The 22,510-nt window shown below is 34.1% G+C and overlaps 1 protein-coding gene across 5 annotated transcripts in view; it reads left to right on the forward strand.

Moving 5' to 3' along the window:
• The window catches only part of CACNA2D1 (calcium voltage-gated channel auxiliary subunit alpha2delta 1), a 367,390-nt gene that overhangs the window by 180,944 nt on the left and 163,936 nt on the right, over positions 1–22,510 (forward strand). For all 5 annotated transcript variants that reach the window (XM_036401395.2, XM_036401394.2, XM_054514978.1 and 2 more), the window contains exon 5: positions 15,890–15,934. In XM_036401395.2, the coding sequence (XP_036257288.1) occupies positions 15,890–15,934 (45 nt within the window). The remainder of the gene's footprint in view (positions 1–15,889; positions 15,935–22,510) is intronic.

The raw sequence follows: 22,510 nt of genomic DNA on the forward strand, positions 1-22,510 counted from the left end.
CTGCCATAGGGCAGCTCTTCCATGCTTCTGTTCCATTATATATCTGACACAATCTTGTATGAGAATTGCACCAGTGAGTGTTAGTGTGATTAATCATACTGGAATCCTTGATTTCTCTTTTCTTTTTCACACTTTAAGAATTTTAACTGATTAGAGAGTTGATGAGGAAGACAGTGGTAGCAGTACAATTAATTAAGAATTTTATATAAGAATTAAGATTTTATATAAGCAGGGATATAAAATGTGTAGCTACAGAGGAGCTAGCTTTTAGTCTTTAGATACTGGTTATTTACCACCTCTTACTATGCTTACCTTCAGTAAAGGAGTGTAACTTTATAATATAAATCATTGCATGGATCTCATCTGTGCAGTGAAGTGCTTCACTGGTTGGAAACTTGCCAAAAAAGCTTTTAGAGTAGAGCAAAGAAACACCTTCAATCACTGTTGAGGGCTTTCAAGCATTCCATTTTATCTGAAAAATCAAATATGTTAAAGACATCTAATACACTTTTTTTACTTATTGACCAGGCAACTCATTTAAAAAATGTGCAGCTTCTGAAAGAGGTGGAGGGAAGGATCTAGGTAAGAAGAAAAGAAAGAAAGGTGTGATTTTTATTATTAAGCTGCCATACATGTGCATTATCACCTTCATTTTGAATGAGGCTTTAATGTGCTTTCAGAACAAACACCTTATTAAAAGCAAGACATACTATTGTACTCCATTTATTAACATCCTGTAGGTTCTTCAGGTTAAAACTGAGAAGTACAATATGCTAAGAAAAGCTTTTGCAGGCTGCTATTGTGCACATTTTCTAAGAGTTCATTGAATCAGATGAAGCTAACTGGTTTTTTGATGTTACCTTTCACCCTCCCATTCAGTTCCTGGGATAAGTAATTCATAGCACTGTTTTAATATTCACTGTTTTAATACCAGTGAATAAGTAAAATCAATTAGAAATGGACATCAAGGGTGCTGTTTAGTTTGTCTGTAAGCTTTTTTGTCAAATATTTTCCTTTCAAAAATAGCAATATATTTTTTTCTGTGATTTATCCTTGCCAGTATAACTAGGACATGACTAGTTTCCTCACTTTCCCAGGAAAACTCATTTTCCTGTTGGTTGTCACATATTATTCTGACCCTTTTTACACTGAATTTAGGAAATGTGCCCATGTTTTGGGAAAAGTATTAACTAACCTAACTTTGCTGTCAATATTTACAAATTGAAATTTTTGTTATATTTACAAATTGAGAGAGGGATTTTTTTGTAGTTACCTTTGTTTTTTTTGTTTTTTGTTTGTTTGTTTGTTTGTTTGAATTTAAAACTAAAAAAACCCTGATTGAATATGCACAGAAAGTTTATCAGTGGTGTAAGACTCAAATATGGCTTTTCATAATGGAGTCAGACTTCTAACTTTGAGAAATTCAGAAAATATTACACAGGTTTGGTTCTTACTTCAGAGGAGGAATTCCTTTCATAATAGCAAACCTTAGAGTTTGGGGTTTTTTTTAATGAAATTAAACCCAAATTTTGTTTAAATATTTTTCCCGCCAGAAAGAGCAAATACTGTGAATATGTGTATATGGAATTCTACATGTGTTATTTCATACTAAGAATAGAACTTTTCTGAAAGTCTGAGCTGAATGGGTTGGATTTTTGGATGAGGAGATATTTTTGGGTTTCTTAACTCTATTTACTTCTTTTTTTTCTCAAATGACAAAACCAGTGCTGTCATGCAGGCCTGATATTTTACCTTCTTCTTATGTCCCAGGGCTCCTGTAGAATGCCCGATGAAAATTCAACTTGTCTTTGTCAAAGCTCATTACCTTTAGAAAAGAACCTAAGAGGGGAGTTGGAAAGTTTCCATGTTGAAAAGTTTGTAGACCTCTACACTCCCAAGAAGCTCTGTTCCTTGAAAAGAGTCTTGTGCAGCAGATGTGAACAGAAAGTGTTTGATGTCTGCACTCTTTTGCAGTTGCAATACTGTAGAAATTTTAATAGGTATTTCTTTTTACATAGACTTTCAAATGCTCTGGGACTGCAAGAAAATCTTATTATTAGGAACTGCATTTTGCTCAAGGGATTTGGGAATTCTCAGCTTTCCATCTCCTGAGTATAGTGTAACTCTCATTAGAATTTAAACAAAAGGTGCAAGTGTCTCTTTTATGTCCTGGAAATGCTGATGTGCGATGGAAGTAGTGTCAGATATTTCTGTAGGTTTGGCCACAAAACAAGAGATGGACATAACAGGGAAATTCTTCAAAATTAGTAATATCCTAACCTGTGCTAACATCATGCAAGGAAATGCTTAAAAATTCTACCTGATTTGACCAGAAATGTAGCTGTTAAGCATTTGTTTTTGTTTTTTTTCCCAGTTAATTCTTGCTATGAGCACATATGAACTCTTAAATAAATACACAAACAAGTCTAGGTCTCACTGAAGAGGCATTAGGATTTAGCATGTCTGAAGAAGTCTGGGCCAGCTCTATGACTGGGATTGATGAGTTTATAGAACACACTACCATTCTGTTTTAATTTTCCCATTTGTTAGTAACAAATTACATTGCACTGAAATACTGTGAATTATAACTTTCTTCTAAATGTAAGAATAAATAAAAAAAAACCTATCAGATCAGATCCTCACATTTAAAAATGGGTGAATAATCCCTGATGAATTATTAATTCAGGTAGGATTGTTTTATTCCTTTGGGCATTACCATCTCTCAGGAGGGTAACTTCAGTTTTGCATTTCTTAAGAGTTGCACAGGAGTACAGTAAAACTAAGAGGGTTGGCTCAGTTGATATTTTTCTGTGCTTGCACAAAATTCTGGTGTTTTCACCTCATAAAACTTCTTGTGCTTTGTCTGTGAGGTTTTTCCCTACATAAAAGTTTAAAGAAAACTTCCAGCAAAAGTTTTCTGCCAGACTGGATATTCTCCATATAGGCAAGTTTCATCTAATTTGCTATGGCATCATAGTATAAAGGACCTTTAGACTTAAGGCATTCTAAATTCTCATTGAAGAAGTTTTGCCATAGCACTTCCCCACCTTTCAGATAGAACATTTCAATTTTATTTTACTAATAAACAGGGTGGTTTGGTTTCTTTTCATTTTTGGTGAGAGATACCAGCAAAAAACCTCAAAAGCTGGATTAACACTGAAGTTGTTTTCTTTTTCAAAAACATGTCATTAATATATTTATAAATCCCAAATGATGGCTGCCATTTCTTCTGCTGATGGTTGACTTACTTTCCTTATTATAGGAATGATAGCAAATGGGTGATTTAATTCCAAATACTTCCAGTCTCTCTCGATCTCTAATGTTCTGGGTCTACATTAATTACATCAGGACATGTAAGAGTATGTGAGCATATAAAACCTGCTGAGATGATGTTGGAGGCATGCAGAAAAGCCAGACAGGGTGTTGCCTCCTAGAGACCTGCCAGCTGAGTTGAGGAGGGTTCCTGGTGCATGCTGTGTCTGGACATTGCTTACATGTCTTGGGCACAGCTGAAACAAGCACAACATGGATGAAAGCAGAGTGTGTTCAGGTTTGATCTGGGTTTTATTTTGAAACACTTACATAATATTCTCTTTGAAGAATAAAACATGGTCTATCCTAAAAAGTCCCATAGTTAGACATCAGTAAGCATCCTGTGTCAAGAATAAGCACCAAGAGGAAATACTGTTCAAGATAAAATAAGTTTTATTTACAGCAATAGATACTTAACAGTTACAGATAAATAAATCTTGAAAATTGGAAAGCAAAATCCATAAATCTAGTAAGTTCTTCAGACATTCAATTAACAGTAGTAGGGAAAACATCCCACAATTTCTGTGAAAATATTTACAATATTATGAACTATAGTTATATTCACCATATTACAATATTGTGAACTATGAATGATGCTTTTATGAAAAATAACTATGACATGGACGGGATTCCTTTAACATCATTAGGTTTTACTGAAATTATAATACTGAAATTATAATAATTCACTGAAGTGTTTACATGTACTAGTAAGAGTAGATTAGTGCAAATCCATCTATTTAATTGAAGTTGTGTATGTTTGTCAAGAATAGGATGCACTTAATTCATCCAGCTCCTCATGTCATCTCTATACTGATAAGAAAATATTAAGATAAATACAACTGAATTCATCAAATGCTTTTATGTCTGCATGAGCTCTACAATACTATATTTTCAAGAGCTTGAAATGTTTGAATATGAAACAGAGAAAATAGTCTTCTTTATTGCTTGGAGATAATGAACTAAAACTTACAGATTTCTGAAATACTGGATTTGTTTTTCCCTATTGCTCAGTGTTCATAAACAATATTTAGGTGATATTTCTAGAATCAGACAAATTTTAAGATTGTGCTGGGCCTACTTTAATGGGTGGGAGTTATTTATATGCAGATATCAGTTGTATAAATTTTCCTCTTGTTTATACTTACACATGTATTTATATTTAAATTTGAGAGATACTATATATCTCTCAAAGAGATCATCTCATGTGTTTGAGTATTTATGTCTATGAACAGGAACACACTTGTAGCTGAGTCCTTTGGAGGTCTACAGAGGACTAACTCTGGTGGGCTCAGATACTTTGAGTATCTCAAACAGTTAAACTATTATGTGCTCATACTTTTGAAATTTTACCTCTTTCATGTTTTAAACCCCAGGAATATTTCACATTCAGTGTGAACAGTGGCTTACTGCAAAGAAGAAATCCTAGCCCTTGAGGTCAATTTGTACAGTTGGCTAATGCTCAGTCTGTGCAGGAACCCATGGTTTACTCATGTCTGTGATTTTCAGTTCATAGCACACAGCCTGTGCTGCTCTCATTCAGGAGAGTGGGGTTCAACATCAACTAGTTCAACATCAACTAAAATAATTTTGGAGGACTTTTCTAGGCAAAGAGTGGCTAATTTAGGATGGTTTCTGTTCATTTAGTTTTCTGGAGGTGTACGAGTTATCTGCCCATCACGTTCAGTAAACTTCCTAAAGTGAAACCAAAAGAAAACAATCTCCAGCAAGGTGGATTGCAAGTTTTTAACATGGACTGTGTAAAATGAGAAGGGGGAATGGGAGGGAAGGGAAGGGAAAGAGGCCAGGAAGTTTTGTCTGTTATCAAAGAGGTCATTGATGGAACAGTTTGGAGTGACTGCTTTGCTGCAATAGTCACTGCTCTTCTCCCCAGTTTTCATTGCTATGGCTTCTGGGGGTGTGCACATGACATCATCCTTGACAAGACACTTTGCAGCATTCCTTCTTCTTCCCCTATCAGCCTAAGTTTTCCAAATACCTTTTTAAACACTTGTAGTTTCTCCCTCTTGTGCTTTCTGCAATCTCAGCTCACACTTGTGTAGTACTGTGTAGTGGTGCTGTGGAGAGCTGAGATAGTCCCAAGCAACACAGCACAAATTTCAGGGAACAAAATGATGCATTTCTTCAAACTAAAATCAGTTTAATACATTCTTTGCAATTTACTTCATTCTCTCTTCTTCACTGTGATCTTCCAGTGCTAATTTCTTTTTTCAGTTGCCTTGGTTAGGTTTGCAGGAACTTTTCTGTCTTTCTTAAGAAATACCTGCCTTCATTTCATTTTTTATTTTTACAAGAGAGAGCTATTTTGCTTGTTCAAAATTTCTCACATTGTCTCTTTCTTCACATCTTCACACTTCTGTGATATATCTGTCTGTCCACCCTGAATTTTAAAACAAAAGAGATGAATTTCAAAGTGCTGATTTGTATGAGAATTCGAAAGTGAGTAATACAGTGTAAGGGCCCAAACTTACATGTGTTACCATAGACTCTGGGAATGATAAGATGCTGTAAACTTAATAACTCTCTGCCTAGAATAAGATTCATTTATACAAAACTTAAAATATTTTTTGAATTGTGTGCAGTTGTTGAACCAGAAGGATGTGCAACTCCATAACTAGATAATTCCTTCTCTGAGTTGTAAAGCCCAGGAGTGTTCCCAAGGAAAGATTGCTGTTCTCTCCATCCCACTGACAGCCAGCAGCCATCAGTCTGGCTTTCAAAGGTTTCTCTCTATTTCTTCTCAGTTTGTGGCATAAGCATCAAATACTTGATGAATGAAAACCCCTGTTGTGATCCATGTGAGGAAATACAAACCCCTTTTCATTTAATGCTGTTGTTAAGATGGAAAATGAGAAACATAACAGCAAGATATTGATAGAACTCTTAAATCCTATTTCTCTTCTGTATGACTTCCAGCATACCAATGTAACATCAATAATTAAGAAGAAAAATAACTTTGTTCTATTTTTTTTTTATATGAACCTTTTGCTTGTAGTGATTAACTAGAAAAGTCTTCATTTCATACTGAATAGCAAAAGGAATATTTTCCAGCTGCTGGCTTGTCTCATGCTACTGAACTACTTCTGAAATAAGGTGTGCTCCTGAAGCTTTGCTTTATTGCAGTGGTTGAGTGCAAGACATGCACAAAACAGCTGCCAAAGCTGAATAATTAAATTATGATTCCTTCTGTTCTTTATTCATTAGGTGAGCTTGGGATAATTCTTAGAACTGCTGAATTCTGGTAACTGCTTTCCAGAGCTGCTTTCTTTTTAAGACATCAGAGATAGAGGAAAAATGATTTAGATTCAAGTCTTAAGAAAGATTTGTCTTTATAAGAGACCCATTAAAAAAATCAACAGTCAATATGTCAGAAATTTGTTACATGGGTAAGCCAAAGCAATCTGAAAAAAAACCCATAGCCTGATATGTTTGGAACTTTATTACCTTTTGTAAAGGCACTTTTCACATTCAGGAGGAAATTGAGAGATTTGGTTGAGTTTTTTCCTAATTTTCATGAAAATTGTGTAAGATGAGTTATAGCAATCGTTTTGAGGATTTTTTCAATTATTTTTTGGTATGCCATAACCCTCTGGGGTCTAATGACACATTTTAAGTGATTGAATAAACTCAGTGAAGAATTTGGTCCAGACAAAGAAAGAAATCAGTGTTTTTAAAAATATTAGAAATCACTAAATTTACAGGTCAGTGTCAGCCTTGTAAAATATGATCCAAATTTTGGATCATACTTTCATAATTCATATATGAAAATTATTTTTTCCTGTGTTACACAGGATTGTAATATCCCATAGAAAGAGCCTAAAATCTTCTTATATTTTAATTTTTACATATGGATAAATAAAAAGCTGTGTAAGGCTCTCTGCTGTTGCTGTTTAAGGGAAAGTTATGCAAAATGTTGGCATTTTTCTATTCCAGTGAGATTCTTAAAATACATTTATGTTTTTTGGGTACTATTGCTTAGAATTTACTTACAGTGACTCTTTGTGTGATGTATTTCTTATGATACATTTTTTTTTGTTGTTTTTTTTTTTGGTTTGTTTTTTTTGTGAAGACAAGCCTTGAATTATACACACTTCAGCCACTCTCATGGATCACCAAGAAGCCACCCTCAACTTTTTACTCCATTGTAGTGTCATATGCCTAAAATTGATTCCTTTTTGTAGCAACTGATTGCAGCATTGCTAAACATGGTCTTATTTATTGGTTGTAGTGGATAGAACACAGAAGAAATGTAACAAATGCACACACATTTTTTGGGGGGAACAAATTCTTCTAAATGTTTGCCTCTTGCTTTGTAGAAAATTTTCTCAAGGGCTTTTGAAGATTTTTTGGAGTTGGAGAACTGGCATATTTTCTATATTTGGTTATGATAGTGCAAGTGGTTCATTGCATCCCAGCACCTAAACAGATATGAATTCAGAATGCCAATTTCTTGTGAATCCAAAGGAAATTTATGTCCAAATTGTTTAACTAGGCTCCTATACTCTAATTTTGCACTATTTACAAAATAAAAAATATGCAATTAGTATAGACAATTTTCAAAAACTTAATTTTATTTTATATTCTTTCATCAACTAAGAAAGTAATGCTGAATAAATTATAGTAAACATACTTTGCTGCTTTAATTAAACTGATCAGATAGTGTGATATAGAGGTTAATTAGCTGCTAACAAATTAATTTCATTTTCCCACCTGGAAATCTGCTTTGTAATCAATTGCATTTTGCCTTATAAAAATAAATTGCTTATTCTTTGAGGAAGCTATTGTGATGAGAAAATTAGCAGTTTCCTGGACCTTTTGGAAGAATTTATTTACCAAAATTAAAATTGATTTGAAGTATTTTTGTTTCTCAGGCTTCCTTGTTTTTGTCTAAGAGCACTGGAGGAAGAATGAAGAGGATGGTTATTCCTATCTCTTTATATATGTAGCTGGTTCTTTAAATTAAATTTAAGCTTGTTCTTTAAGTTTGGTAACTCCAAAAGAGTCTCCTTATGATTTTCTTTCCTGGTCATTTGTCACTCATGCAAGTACATAAAATCCTAGGTTTTACTATGGATCAAAATACCATTCTTGAGAATAATTTTTCAGCTTGACTAACTAAAAGGAGTCAATCTGCGATATAGGCAGCTATACCAAAGAACAATATCTGTATGGTTTTGCAAATTTAAATTTTCAGTCCTAAATTTTTTCATTCCTCCATGAAGTATTTGGCCTTTGATGCTTTGCAACCAAAAAAATGCTTAATAGTTTGCCACATTTAATTTGCTTAGTTTATCAGTTGCACTAAAAAATGCAGTAATTTAAATAAGTCACCAAAACAATTCATTAAAAAAATAGACTGTACTTACCAGTAGGCAAATTAACAAAATTCCATTGTTATATTAACAATTATCTGCATGTCCAACAAAGTTTGGTGTTGACTCCAGGCCATTGAGCCAGAGGATGTCTTTATGCAGAAGTTTTTTGTGGCAGTATATTGTATTCTTTCAGGAGAACAGACATCTCTGTGGATTTTGATTTGGGTGTGTGTTTGTCTGACTTGTATTTCTCATCTTTTGGGCTCTATTACATTTAACCTCACACATGCAACTACTTTTGACTTTTAATTCTACAGTCAAAGTGCAATTAGTACTTGAAATGTATTCTTAACTTTTTTGCATGAAGTTAAATATCATCCTGGCAGCTTAAGTAGTCCAGTGGCAGTTTCTAACAGTTATTCTTACAGTGAAAAATACCTTAAAATTTTAGAAATTTTTTACATTGAGAAGTTTTGCCTATTTTTTACAGTTTATGTGATGAATTCTAGAGATCTGAGGACACAAGTGCTCTTTCTAATGTTTGTTATCCTTCTTTTTGAGGTTATGAAGGTACACCTTAATACTCTTCACTGATTCCCTTTTTTTGAAGTAAATGTATAATGTAGCATAATATGGACACTGAGGCAAAGGAAAAAAAAAAAAAAAGAAACAAAACCCCTACTTCTTGTGTCCTGTGAAAACTAGAAGGGTTTCCTCCTGAGATTTGAATATGATATAAAAAAAAAAAACTTCTTACTCAGCTTTACTAATTATAATTTGCACGAGACAAATTAAATCAAGTGTGGTTAAATTGAGCACATAATCAGATATTGTCCCAGCGAGCAGGAGGGCACAAGGAAATGTGTCACTGTGAAGGTCAGGCCATTGAGGGGACCAGGAGCAGATGGGTGACAGCTCCACCTGTGCTCACAGAGTGGCTGTGACCTGCCCTGGGGACAGCACTGCCAGGGCCCAGCCTGGGGGTGTGGGATGTGAGATACCTAGAGAATATTTATGGTGGAATCTCAGAGATTTCAAATTTTCTTCCAAGTTTAGACTTCAACGCACTCTTCCAAGATCTCAGTTTTTAACTCAGATGCCTAAAACCTGACCACCATCAATGCTGTAATCTGTGGATCCAATCTCAGATCAAAAATCCTCAGAATCCATGTCAAGGGCTTCAAAGAATATCTTTCCTATAGTGTATTTTTATCTGGATTCTGGATGTGTGCATTACACTTACCTAACATCTTTTGAAATGAGGCTTGTATGTTTTAGTCCTGCTGTTGAGCATGCAGGTGATTGATAAATTATTATTTATTTATCACTCTGATGCAGCTGGGAATGATCAGGTGAGCCCCTCATGAAAGCTGTCAGTAAATTTTGAAGGTCTCTGGGTTGATAATTTCAGTGAAGGAATTACCTGTAAATGAATGCTGAAAAAGTTGATCTTTCTCACCATTTAAAAGAAAGAATAGTCTATGCCAATGTGCAGTACCTTTAATGCTCCTTTATGTTATTTCCTGTAATCTTCACCTTCATCTTTTCATTTCAATTATTAGTCTCAGTGGAATCTTGAGAAAAGTCCTTTACACAAATCTGATGAAAAAGGCTTATCATAAATTATAGTGCAGACCTGGAAGGTTTTAATTAGTGTATGACATTTAATATTCTGACAAAGCAGTTATTTAATCAAATCAAGTTAGGAGGAAAAATGTCTAACCCGAGTGACTCATTTGTCCATATTTTGGGTAATATAGCGACATATTTCTTGATAGATTATTATTTCACAGTTTTATATTTTTATTTTAATAATTTTATTTTTTAAAAAATCTTGATTCTATGTCCAGTCTTCCTGTTTTAAATGAATTTACAATTTCTTAAAGCCCACATTTAGGCACTGTAATTGCATGCATACACTAATTATGATTGCAATAGGTTTACTGTATTGTCTGAAATTTTGTTCACTTTAAGGATAAGTGATAAATCAGTATTTTTACATATGGATACTGAAGGGAAAAAAGAAGTTATTAGCAGCTAAGCTACTTATTTTATATGTGTCATTTCACTTCTATAAAATCACAAAGCTGTAACAAAAGAGATAGTAGTAGTTGACATTCTTTCTTTTTTTTCCCCTGTTTGCAGGCTTTTATTCCTTGACATTATCCTATTTAGAAACAGATGTAATTTTTTATGTGTGGTAGGCCATATTTAGCTTTCTTTTCTGAGGTGTTTATTGTGCCTTAAACTGCATGTCAGACTGTGTAAGGGATTAAACTAAAACTGCCTGGATTATTTTTCATAGAATTTGTAAGGATTGGTCTAAACCTTAATTACCCCAAAGGTATTAGAGTGAACTTTTCAAATACATTTCTTTATTCAAGGGGATGCAAATTTTTTTTTTTTTTTTAATTAAAATGGATGTTTTGCCAACACTTCATGAAATGCTTTTTTAGAATTTGTAGGCATTTACATTCATTTCCTTTGGTCTGCCTAAAGAGTGAAATGGACCATTATTATTATTATTATTATTATTATTATTATTATTATTATTATTATTATTATTATTATTATTATTATTGCTTTATGCTAAACAAAAGGACTCCCAGTTTTTTCACTAATGAGAATGTCTTTACCAAGTGTGTGGGACTAATATGATTTTAAAATGTTGACCAAATTTCTATCTGTAATTCTAAGACCTTCTTTGTTAAAACTGAAGAGTCAAGATCAGAATTTTATTTGCTGTATGGTTTGGTTTCTCCCTGATTTTGATTTCTTTCTCTACCTCTTAGCTCCAAACTAAAAGAATCCTCACTACTTGCAGATTATCTGCAATATAGAGCAGCTTTTTCACATTGACTCATTTTGGGTCCTTTAGAACTTCTTGGGTAAAATATTTAGAAGTTGTGGGAAGTATCCTGTTTTAAAACAAAATCCAAATAAACATATTTGGTTGTAATTTCAGATTTTAAAGTGTGTAGTTATAATTATGCAGTAATATGTATTTGAAATAGAATCTGAAACAATAATTTTAAATTTGCTTCCAGGGGTTTGCTGAAGAAAATCTTTGAGTTGTAGAAACCTTTAACTGAAGCTCTTCTGTTTTATTTTCTGAGGGAGTTAATTATTTTCTAGTGTCTCTGTAATAGCAAAAAGTGTAATTTTTTTACTTTAACATTTTGCCTACAATTCTGGAAATGCAGCTTTTAAGGAAAAAAAGGGTAAATGTGACATCTGTCAAAATTAATACATTATATTAATTTCTTACAATATGAAAAGATGCAGAAAACCTTTTTCCCTCCCCGCCCCTTTTTTTAAAACATATAATCTATTTGGTTTCTTGTAGTTCATTATAGAGTCTCATAAGGTTCTGTAATTGATTTCAAGCCAATCTCCCCTGAAGGCCTAACACCATTTTAGGCTGCATCATGGGCTCTGGGTCCTGTAGGGTCTCTAGGAAGCCCACAGATAGATCTGAGGTTTTATATAATTTTAACCACAGCTTCCATGAAAGCAGCATTTCTGAAAAGACTGCATTGGATGTCTGCTGAAAAAGACTTCAAAAATGAATCTTTAGACTGGTTGGTGGAGCACAAACTGCATGTACAGTTCTTGGAATTCCAGCCTGAGATTTGGAGAGGAGATGTTCCTGTAGACACCACTACATGGCAGCAATGACCAGGAGCTTTCTTTTTGGCACTTGGTAAAGGAGGATGTAGATTTCCTACCAGCAAAATGACATAGATATACTATTGCAATTTTTGCAATACATAATTATCTGTAGTGTCCATATGTTCTGTTGCAATGTAATCCCTTGTTGTTCTTGAAAGAACTAGATTGTAAAAAGCACTGTTTCCTGAGATGAAAAGCCAACTACAGCTTCATCCATGTAATCCTGAGCTGACCTTAGGCATTTATGTGCTGAATCAATGGACTGTCTGTGAACTTGCTCTGTAGAGAAGCAAAATATGAGTGTAAGTTAGTGTTGGTGTGGGCTTAAATTTCATCTGCAGATTTTCTGAAAGCCAATGTTTTCCCACACTTTTCTTCTCTAGACACAGAGATTATAGAGACCACCAACTTCAGATTCTGTGGGCTGAAATTTAAGCATTTATTGATAGTACCCAATATGTAATGTTACACATTTGAATTGTTTTATACCTCAAGTTGGAAAACAGAGGGCTATTGAAATGAAAAGCAATTTAAAGACAGTGGAATAATCTCACTTCAACAGACAATGCTGTCAGTGAAAGCATGGAAGAAAAACTAAGATTAGGAAAGAAAAGAAAATAGTAAGAATCAAAAATAAAACATTCATGACCTTGTCCTTAATGTAATTTTTATATGGCTTTCCTGATGTCTTTTGCAGATACTAAAAATTTTTGCTTTGAAAGGGGAACTAAAGATGGTGAAAACCATAAAATCATAAATTGATACTACACTACAGTTTTTCCTATATGCATATGGTCTTTCAAAGTCATTCTTTTATAAGTTCAGCTTCAGGACTGCATTACTAAATCCCTTCATTGGTGAACAGAAGTAAAAGTGGGTCTTTACCCTCTCTTTTGCACAGAATTACTGGATAAAGAACAAAAATAAAAATCTAGGCTATTTACACTCTACCTTCAGTTTGCTGACCAAGTTTGCAGTATTACTTGGTGCCAGAAGTGTGCAGCAGTGGGAAGATTCAAATTTGTTGTGTCAAGAAGTTAATAAATAACTAAACTAACCGCTTGAGAGCCAGCAACAAAGCAATTTGTTCTTGCCAGCTGGAAGTGGTTAAATGATGAAAAATTGTCCTCTAAAGATCTGAGTGATCCATGAATCTAATTTGTGAACCATACAGCATTCAGTGTGTTGTAGCACTGGGTATCTCATATTTTCTATATTAAGAGTAGTGAGATATGTCCAATGTCAGTGTCAGTTTATTCATTATATAGGTAATATCTCCAGGCAGGGTAATGGACAACAAGATATGAATAACCTTACAAAAATATCTAAGTCATTTGGGCAGGAAGTGTTTATTTTCATTAACTTGGAAATATATCATGTTCCTGAAATGTTATTCTAAAAGGTGATTTAAAAAATGCTGTTCAGTCCAGTAGAGATAAATAGTAAAGCTATGACAGCTTTGAAAAATTTAAACAGATAAATAAAAATATAAAAGACAAGGAAAATAAAGAGTCATTTTGTGGAGTACATAAAGAGAGTTTTGTCTGTTGATGACAGTGTTAAAAATCCTATACAATAATGATTTGATAGCAGGATAAGCAAGAGCAGTAGAGAGGGACTCAGGAAATAAACTCATGTCTAGATGAGTGTCACTACAAGAGAGGGCCTAATAGAAATTGTATTTTATGAAAATGTTCATTCTAAAAACAAAAGCTGTAAACAAAACCAATATAGCCAGTTAATTATGTCTGCATTGCTTTTCCTGCTCTCATTTTTCCTGCGCAAAACCTTCTAGGGATGAGAGTTGCAGTAAACAAAATGTGAAAATTTTATTTTATTTTCTTTTTTTAACTGAACAGATTACCATGTGATGAAAACACTTGTGTTAATATTTGTGGCTGCATCCTTTGCAGCTTCAAATGTTGCCTGCTAAGGAATCAGAGGGGCTTTTGAACCAATCACTTTATTTACAGAACAGTTATTTTGTACATAACAATTTACAAAGTGAAGAGGAACCAAAGAAAATGGAACCTTTGCCTCTTCTGACTTACTTAAAGACTTCCACAAACATTATGTGGCCTTTTCCTTACAACAATCAAGTGAATAAGCAATTAGCTTCAGTCTTTAATGATGAAAAGAATTTCCTCCTGTGTCTGTAATGCCTGGAGGTCTGGCTTTGATATCCAGATACAAATATTCAACCAACTGACCTATGGATAGAAAAGTGTCTTGATGGAAAAGTGGAAAAGTTCATTTTGAGGGAAAAGGATGAATTCATGTTAATAGCACTTACCTCAAAATGGCATTTAGCTCATCTGTAATATATTTCATGTTTGACTTTCTAAAAGGTCAAAAAGGAGAATAAATGATGTCATTATTTATGGAGTGAGTAAAATGATCATTTTTAAAGATGAACTGCATTACTTTGTAATACATGTCATACTTTTTTAGTGAAAGTAAAAATTGTTCTTGGCTTATCCGCTTGAAGAATGATTACTGAAATCATTCTCTCCTGCTGGTATTTATAAAAGAAAACACTTTGTTGTTTTTACCTTTTATTTAGATACGTAAAAGATATTACCATAAACAGATCTGAAAAAATAAGATAATTTTCAGAGGTCAACAGCAATCACCTATTTCAAGCACACTGCTGGATATGAAGAAATATAACTTCTCTTTTTCTTTATTTATTCAAAATCAGTAAAGGTAATTAAAAAGACTGTTCATACATGTCTCTGTTTCATACAGAAATGCATTTAAAATTTATTTTATTTAAAAAACTTTGGGCACATCGCAGCAATTTATTTGGTGGAAAGCTACTCCAGTGAACCTAAATCTTACAAGGTTTTTAAATGGTTCAGTAATATTTAAACATGAAAAAAACACAAAACCTGTATTCCATAGGACGTACCCGAGTTTTCAGCAAACTATAGAAGTTACCACTGAATGGAATTTCTGACTGATTTTAGAATGGGAATGAGCAATCTTCTCCCTCTATGCTTTGCTTGAATTCCATGGTACAGTGTTTCCACAGAGCTGCCAGGAGCTGCTGTACACTTCAACAGCCAGACTCTCCTGTGATGTATTTTCACAGATTTATTTTCGCAGTGGGAGGTGAATAAAACAATAAACATGTGTACAGCAAACACTTACCCCACTTAGCAAAGCCCGTGCCTGGCTGCATGTGCTGCCTGCTGGATGTCACGGTGCATAAATCCCCTAATTGCACAGGGAAAGTCACATGTCTGTGACAGAAACAGCTCATGGAAGCCTTTTATGAGCTCTGGAGTTTGTCCAATGTTATCTGTACTTTTCTAGCTGTGTTTTGAGTGACTTATGCAGCCTCCCATGGAAGGAGCATTAAATGAGTTAAATGAATGAAGTTTAGCACGAGCATGGGAAATTGTGCATGCAACAGAGAGCAAGCAAAGATCAGAGTTTGTCATGTTTCAAAGAGAATACATGAACAACTGGTGGTTTAGTTCAAAATGTATCTTGCAATAGTAGAGATTATTGCTACCTTAATTTATTCTCTGCTTTCAAACTAACAATTACTTTTCTTTCTCTTACAGAATAATGATATAATCTATTACAATGCAAAAGATGATCAGAATGATGTAAGTAATATGTTTCATTTAATTTCGTTGCCTGTAATCTCAGAAAAAGCAAAAAAGCAAAAAAAGCAAGAAACTTCAAAATGTCTTTAAAAGTTTCCTCAAGAGCCAGACAATATTTTATGTTTTAATTCTCAAAGTCTGTCTCCTTTCATACAGTTTGAATTACTGGTCAGGCAGAAAATATGCTGGGACAATGAAGATCCTGACAGCAGTATAATTCACTTTTTGAAACGTAATGAAATCATAATTATAGGATTGGAGAATCAAAATGATAAATGTAAATAATTCAGTTCACTTTGAAGGAATCATTTTCTGGCCTTATTTTCCAAGATTATGTGATGTTTTTCTGTATTCTTTGTAATAAATCTTTTACATGAGGAGGAAAAGATGTGAAATGTTACCGAATAATTATTTTCATTCACATTGTGATCATTTATGTGACTGTAATAAGATTTGGGAAAACTGAAAATCCAATCACAAGATTTAGACTAAATGTATGATACTTCAATTCCTGGTTTACTGAAACTCTTACTTTAAAAAGGTTGGAATCTCCTATCTACCTTTAACTGTTAAAAGTCTTTATGTGTTCTGGAGACAATATAAGCTATCCTCACCTTCACTGGAGATAATACAACTGCTTGTCTTCATTATAGATTTAATTTATAAGACCATAGAAAAATGTTGTAAATGTATTAATCAGAATTGCCAGCATGCTTCATTTGCACATTTTAATCAAGTATACTTTAGAGATTGATGGCATCACTATTTAATGGATGCTTCTGCTGTAAGGCAATTAAAGAAGGTACATAGATCATGTCAAGCAGAACTATTTTATATGGCTATATACAGTTATGAGTACCTCATTTCAGATACCACAAACTACTGTCCTGAGTTTTAAAGTTTGCATGATTTCAGTAAAATTCATTAGAAGTAACCTAATTTTGAGATATATTATTCTGTTCTCATTAAATTCACTGGATGGCAGGTGCTAATCTTCCCTGGAAACAGAATTACAAAGCTGAAATATTGGATTTTTAATCTCAATATACCAGATAGTAATTTTAGATTGTGGTGTGAAGTAAAAAATGTGGTATATCTGTTATGATTAAGTAGTACTGGGACAGGTCTTCAGATTACTACTTCTACAACCAAAATACAAATCTGTTCAGCAAGGCAGGAGAGGAAATACTATTTCAGAGTTTAGTCTTTGGTTTTTATTTTTATATTTTATTTTCTTCAGGACATTTATTTCCCTTCAATAAAAAAGTACATACACACACACACCAAAACAAACAAAGTTTGTTAGACCAGATATACTCCTTTATTTCTGTTTCAGTTTTATTTCTTTTTTATGTCTTTCTGAACATTCAGTAGAATGAAATTTATAATAATGTTTATTGCTGAGAAGTGATCTGATAGTGATTTTTTTTTTTGAGAAGACCTTCATCTAGATCTCAACTATGTATGTAAACACCACAGATTCTTCCCTTCTCCTGAGAAAAAATGCTTTAGACAGCTTTTTTCTTTATATATTTAGAAAATTCAATAAAATCATCTCTGAAGCACTGGTTAGTAAAACTGTGTTTACAATCCATTCCTTTCTGTGTCTAACAAGTCCACACTTTTTTCCTCTTCCATGCTGTAAGCCTTCATTTATTCACAGGAAATGATATTATATTTATCTTTGAGTACAATCAAGAATAATTAGTAGCAGAAATTAATTTATTAAAATTAGACATCTAAACTAATCACTGTGGGTACCTCTAGGGAGCTGTTCAGTTTGTTTTGAGACAGATGTCTAAGGTTATTTGAACTGAATCATTTCTAGGTGTGTGTTTCTCTGTGAACAGGTCCCTGTAACAGATCCTTTTAGATCTTTTGGATGCTGAAGGATCAGAAGAAATCAATCTCACAGATCTTGCCTGCCAGTTTTTGTTTGTCTCCACTCATCCTTTGAATATTACAGCCTTTTCAGAAGAGCAGTCCTCTTAAATTCTGTGTATGTTTCTGGTGTATGTTTATATACTGCAGGACAGTTTCCTTTCCTTCTTCCCATTCCCATACCACATTCAGGAGATCCTTCTCTCATTTTTCATCTGCTGTCTATATTGGCCTTTTCTAATCTAATGACTGGGCTTGTTTGTACTTAAAAAAAAAAAAAAAGAAGCACATGAAGGCCAATCATTCTATGGCCTTTGGATTTCTCAGTCTCTCAGATAAAATGATCAATTTGTTACCCTGTAGTCCATCAATCAGTAATAGACCTTTTGTACTCTTTATCTTACAACAGCAATTATATTCTGCTTGCTTATTTCCCCCTCCCGCCCAGTGCTCCAGGTAATGTGTGAGCACTTGATGATAATTAATGAGTTTTATCCTCACAACAAGGTAGGAGGTATTATATTTCCATTTTTTATATCTTATAGGAAGATAATGGCCAAACTTGTAATTTAGTATAGGTCTCTCAGGTTTTCATTCACTGTCCTTTTCCCAAGAACCCTCTCAGCTTGATATATTGCAGCCTGTTTGTGCACTTTAATTTGCAGGTGTCAACAGCTTGTTGTATTTGGACAAATGCTGCAGTGCTTTCAATTGACAATGAGTAGTGCCACATTAAGCTGCTCTTTCCCATTAGTTTTCATATTTCTTTGCCTGTTTTCTCATCTTGTCCTTTGTACCCCCACCTTATTGGTAGTAATTTTGTTTCACTGCTCAATTCTTTCCTCTTCTTTATTTTGGTTTCCATTTTATTTCCAGTAATTTCATTCATGTCTAGTTTATTTCTAAAACTTTTTTTTTTCTGTTTCCTTGTATTCAAGTGTCGCAGACATCTTTTGTGAAAATCTTTTTCTTTAGGATTTTTTCCCTTCTGAGAAGCTGAGGCCTCAGAAACAAAATGTAAGCAATGCTTATCTGCTGCTGTGGAATGCAACAGGTGGATCTGTGACTGGGCCATCTTGAATGTTTACAATTAATGGCCAACCACAGACCAGACAGCTTGGACTCGCTGTCCGAGCCACAGATCTTTGTTATTCATTCTTTTCTATTCTATTCTTAGCTAGCCTTCTGAGGAAACCTTGCCTTCTATTCTTTTAGTATAGTTATAATATAATGTATATATATCATAAAATAATAAATCAACATGGAGTCAACATTCTCGTCTCTTGCCTCATCCAAGAACCCCTGTGAACACTGTCACATTCAAGTAATCCACAACTTGAATGTACACAGAATTGCTCAATTGCCTAATTTTCATATATCCTGAGTTCCTTTCCTAATGTTTCTCTCATTTCCTCTTTGCATCGTGCTCCTTTTCCAAATTTTTTAGTTTAATTTCTTGTCATGGTTTTATAAACTTGCTCCTGGACAAGCTACAACAGCCTAAGGAAATGATTTTTTTAACTATTTGATGGAAAGAACTAAGTCAAACAAATAAAGAAATGTCTTTAACACGAAACCAACCACACATCACTGCAAGTCTGCAGTTTCCCTGTAATCCCTGGGCATTAATTGGGAGCAGCCAGTTGTGTCTCCTGGCAGGAGCTGTGTCCCTAGTTAGCACAAGTGATTTATTAGACACTGCCTTCATGCAGTCTCACACTGGCTTGCAGTCATGGCTAACAGAGCTGTGCTCCTTGTGCAATTATTGATCACGTACTCAGTGGTAGCAGCATCTTTCTTTCTTTCTTTCTTTTACTGGACTAACGTGGAGGCTCTACAATTATGGGTCCCTTTGGACAGCAAATATCTGCACAAAGTGTGAATTCAGAATGTGACTAGGAGTCCATGTGTGGGTTCCACTAGAGGCAAAAATCCAGAATATTCCTATGGTTGATTCTAAAACAAATACATTTTTATTACTTTATGATAAAGAAGGAAGAAATATTTTAAAACAATAAGCTATCTGTGCCATATGGTTTAGGAATTTTTCCTAATTCAGTGATGCCTTGTTATTTTGGAATAATTTGTGAAACATTAGCTCTCTTTGAGCTTAAACTGCAGCATAAATACAGCTATCAAGTTGGGGCTTTATAAATACTGATGAAAAAATTACATCTACATCAAATTGAAAACTATTGTAAAAATATGAAAGGATAACTGGTTTTGAATGTAAATTCTTCAGAAAAACCATGGTGTGTTTTAACAAACATTTTAGAAAGCAAAATAATTTCCACCCCTCAACTTTCTCTTTTTTTTTTTTTTTTAATATGAAGTGGAGAATAAATATTGGGCAGAAGTAAGCAGAGACCAGAATGGTTATCTAAAAGGCATGCTCCTTGTGGGTCTGCTTCTTACCAAGAAGACACTTAGAGATTTAAAAGGCATTGACAGTGGCTTTGGAAGTTTAGTGAGTCTCTGCTAATAGCCAAGTCTTGCCTTTTCTACTGCTTTATGGTATCAAGGTTGAAAAATCTACTCATATGTGCACCTATGATTAATTTAGTAAAAAGAAGTCTGTTAATGAAATATCCCAGGTTTACTTGGAAACAAGTCTGAACCTACTGTGGGTTTGATCAGAGAAATGCTGGTTTTTTGGCTTTTTTCTTCCCTCCAGCCACAAGCATTGAAAAATGCAGAATAATTTAATTTATACAAGTATGATATTTTGTGTATTTTATAGCCAGACATCAGACAATAAAAGTGTCCTCTGTACAGCAGTGTTTCAGGAGCTCTGTTGGGTCAGGTGGAGCCCTTGAGGGGGAGATGGCACCTGAATATGGTCAGCCTGGAAGAGAATCAGGAGCAGAGATGGGGCAGATGGAGGACTCCAGTGGTCCAGTCTCAAAGGTGACAGGTATAGAAAAGACTTCTAGAGACTGAAAGGGTGATGCCAGATTTCTGCAAGTCCAGCAGCCGCCAGTGGCTGGATTGAAAAGTGAGACTGAGTAATGACTGGTCCTAATGACGCTACAGAGGATGCTGGGACAGGGACTGAGATGATGCTTTTGCATCTCGTCCAACAGATACAGATTTTCTCTGGCTTTTCAAGGTTTTTAAACCTGATTCTGATAAGATAAAACCTTTATAAAGCTCCCTTTTATCTGCATATGTAGGAGTAGTTCTGTCTCTGTTCTTTCACTGTGTCTGAGTGCCAGCACACAAATAACCAAATCAATGTCCTACCACCTGGATTTAGCTAAGGGTGGACTTCTAAGCATCAGGTTTTTTTCTGAGCTAAAGCTACTAACTTTCCAATATTTCATAGACAGTGTAGGATAGGCATTTTCAATAAGAAATTTGTCTCAAATCATTTAGGATGAGCTTAAGTGCTAAGCTGTAGAGGATCTAGTTTCCTTTTGCAATAGGGCAGCCCAGCAAGAGTAACCAGCTTACTTCCTTATGTCCCTTAGGTCCCTTATTCCCTCTGCTTTCATTGCATGACAACCAACATGGTTTGACATTACTGTCACAGCTATGATGGGCTTTATTTCTTTTCATCTTCTCTTTGTCCTTTACTGCTTTGATACTGAAGAAATTTTTAAAATAAGTCATAAAGAATTTCTGCTTTTCTCATTTATGATGAGTAAATGGGCAAAGTCTATGCCATAAAGATTAGAAAATCAAGTTAGATAACACTACCAATAACTGTGATTTGCACACCCAAGCAAGAAGGTGCCAATAAGTAGGTGTTGTACACACAGCATATCTCTTTAGAGCTTAATTTTATGATTGCTGTTCTTCATGTGTCTATGTTGCACCTATTTTTAGATTTAATTTCTTCTCTGTCTGAATCTACCAAGGTTTTTTACCAGCCCATATTAAAGAATATTTATACATATTTACATACCTACTTATATTTTCTGTTTGTCATATCTCTTGATGGTATGTGGTGGACTTAGGCATGTGAAAATGTCACTGGAAAACATAATTTACTGTTTGTTCTAGACAAAATTTGTACATTCTTGGAGAATGATGATACTAAAATGAGCTAGTGACTAAATCTGCAAATAGACTGAAATATTTATTGGGTTGTGTTTGATGGAGATATTTTGAATTTGAATTTTTTGAGAACTTGGGCTGCATCTGTGCCAGGTACTCTGATTCTTAGAAATATGGCATGGATTCTATTGAGTTTTTGTTTGTTCTGGTTCCTCATTGTAATGTAATGGGTACTAGCTGCACAGAGAAATGCCTTATCCTAGTTTTTTGGGGGTCTTTTTGTCTTCTTTTTTTTTTTAATATAGAAAGAGGACACATTTTGACAGGGTAGCTTGCTCTTAAACTGACCTAGACCATGAGAGGGAAAGAAATCTGTGCTGGTGTAAGTGATATCTTTCATAATGAAAGACTGTCAGAGTAGGACTGCTGATGGCCCAGTGTAAGTAACATTTTGATAACTTTAGAGAAGTTTCATTAGAACAAAAATTTCTAATCTGTAGTAAATGTCATATTTTTCAGCTATATTTCAATTTTAATTATATATATAATCTTGAAAATGAACCTATAGCTTTTGATACTAGAATGTATTGCTTGGAATTAATACTTAAAGTCTATAATAAACCTAACATTTTATGAAATGAGGACAGAAAATTTGATATATTCACACAGACTCCTTTACTCATTCTATTTTGAGAA

The sequence above is a fragment of the Molothrus ater genome, chromosome 5, assembly GCF_012460135.2.
Source record: "Molothrus ater isolate BHLD 08-10-18 breed brown headed cowbird chromosome 5, BPBGC_Mater_1.1, whole genome shotgun sequence".
Taxonomy (NCBI): Eukaryota; Metazoa; Chordata; class Aves; order Passeriformes; family Icteridae; genus Molothrus; species Molothrus ater.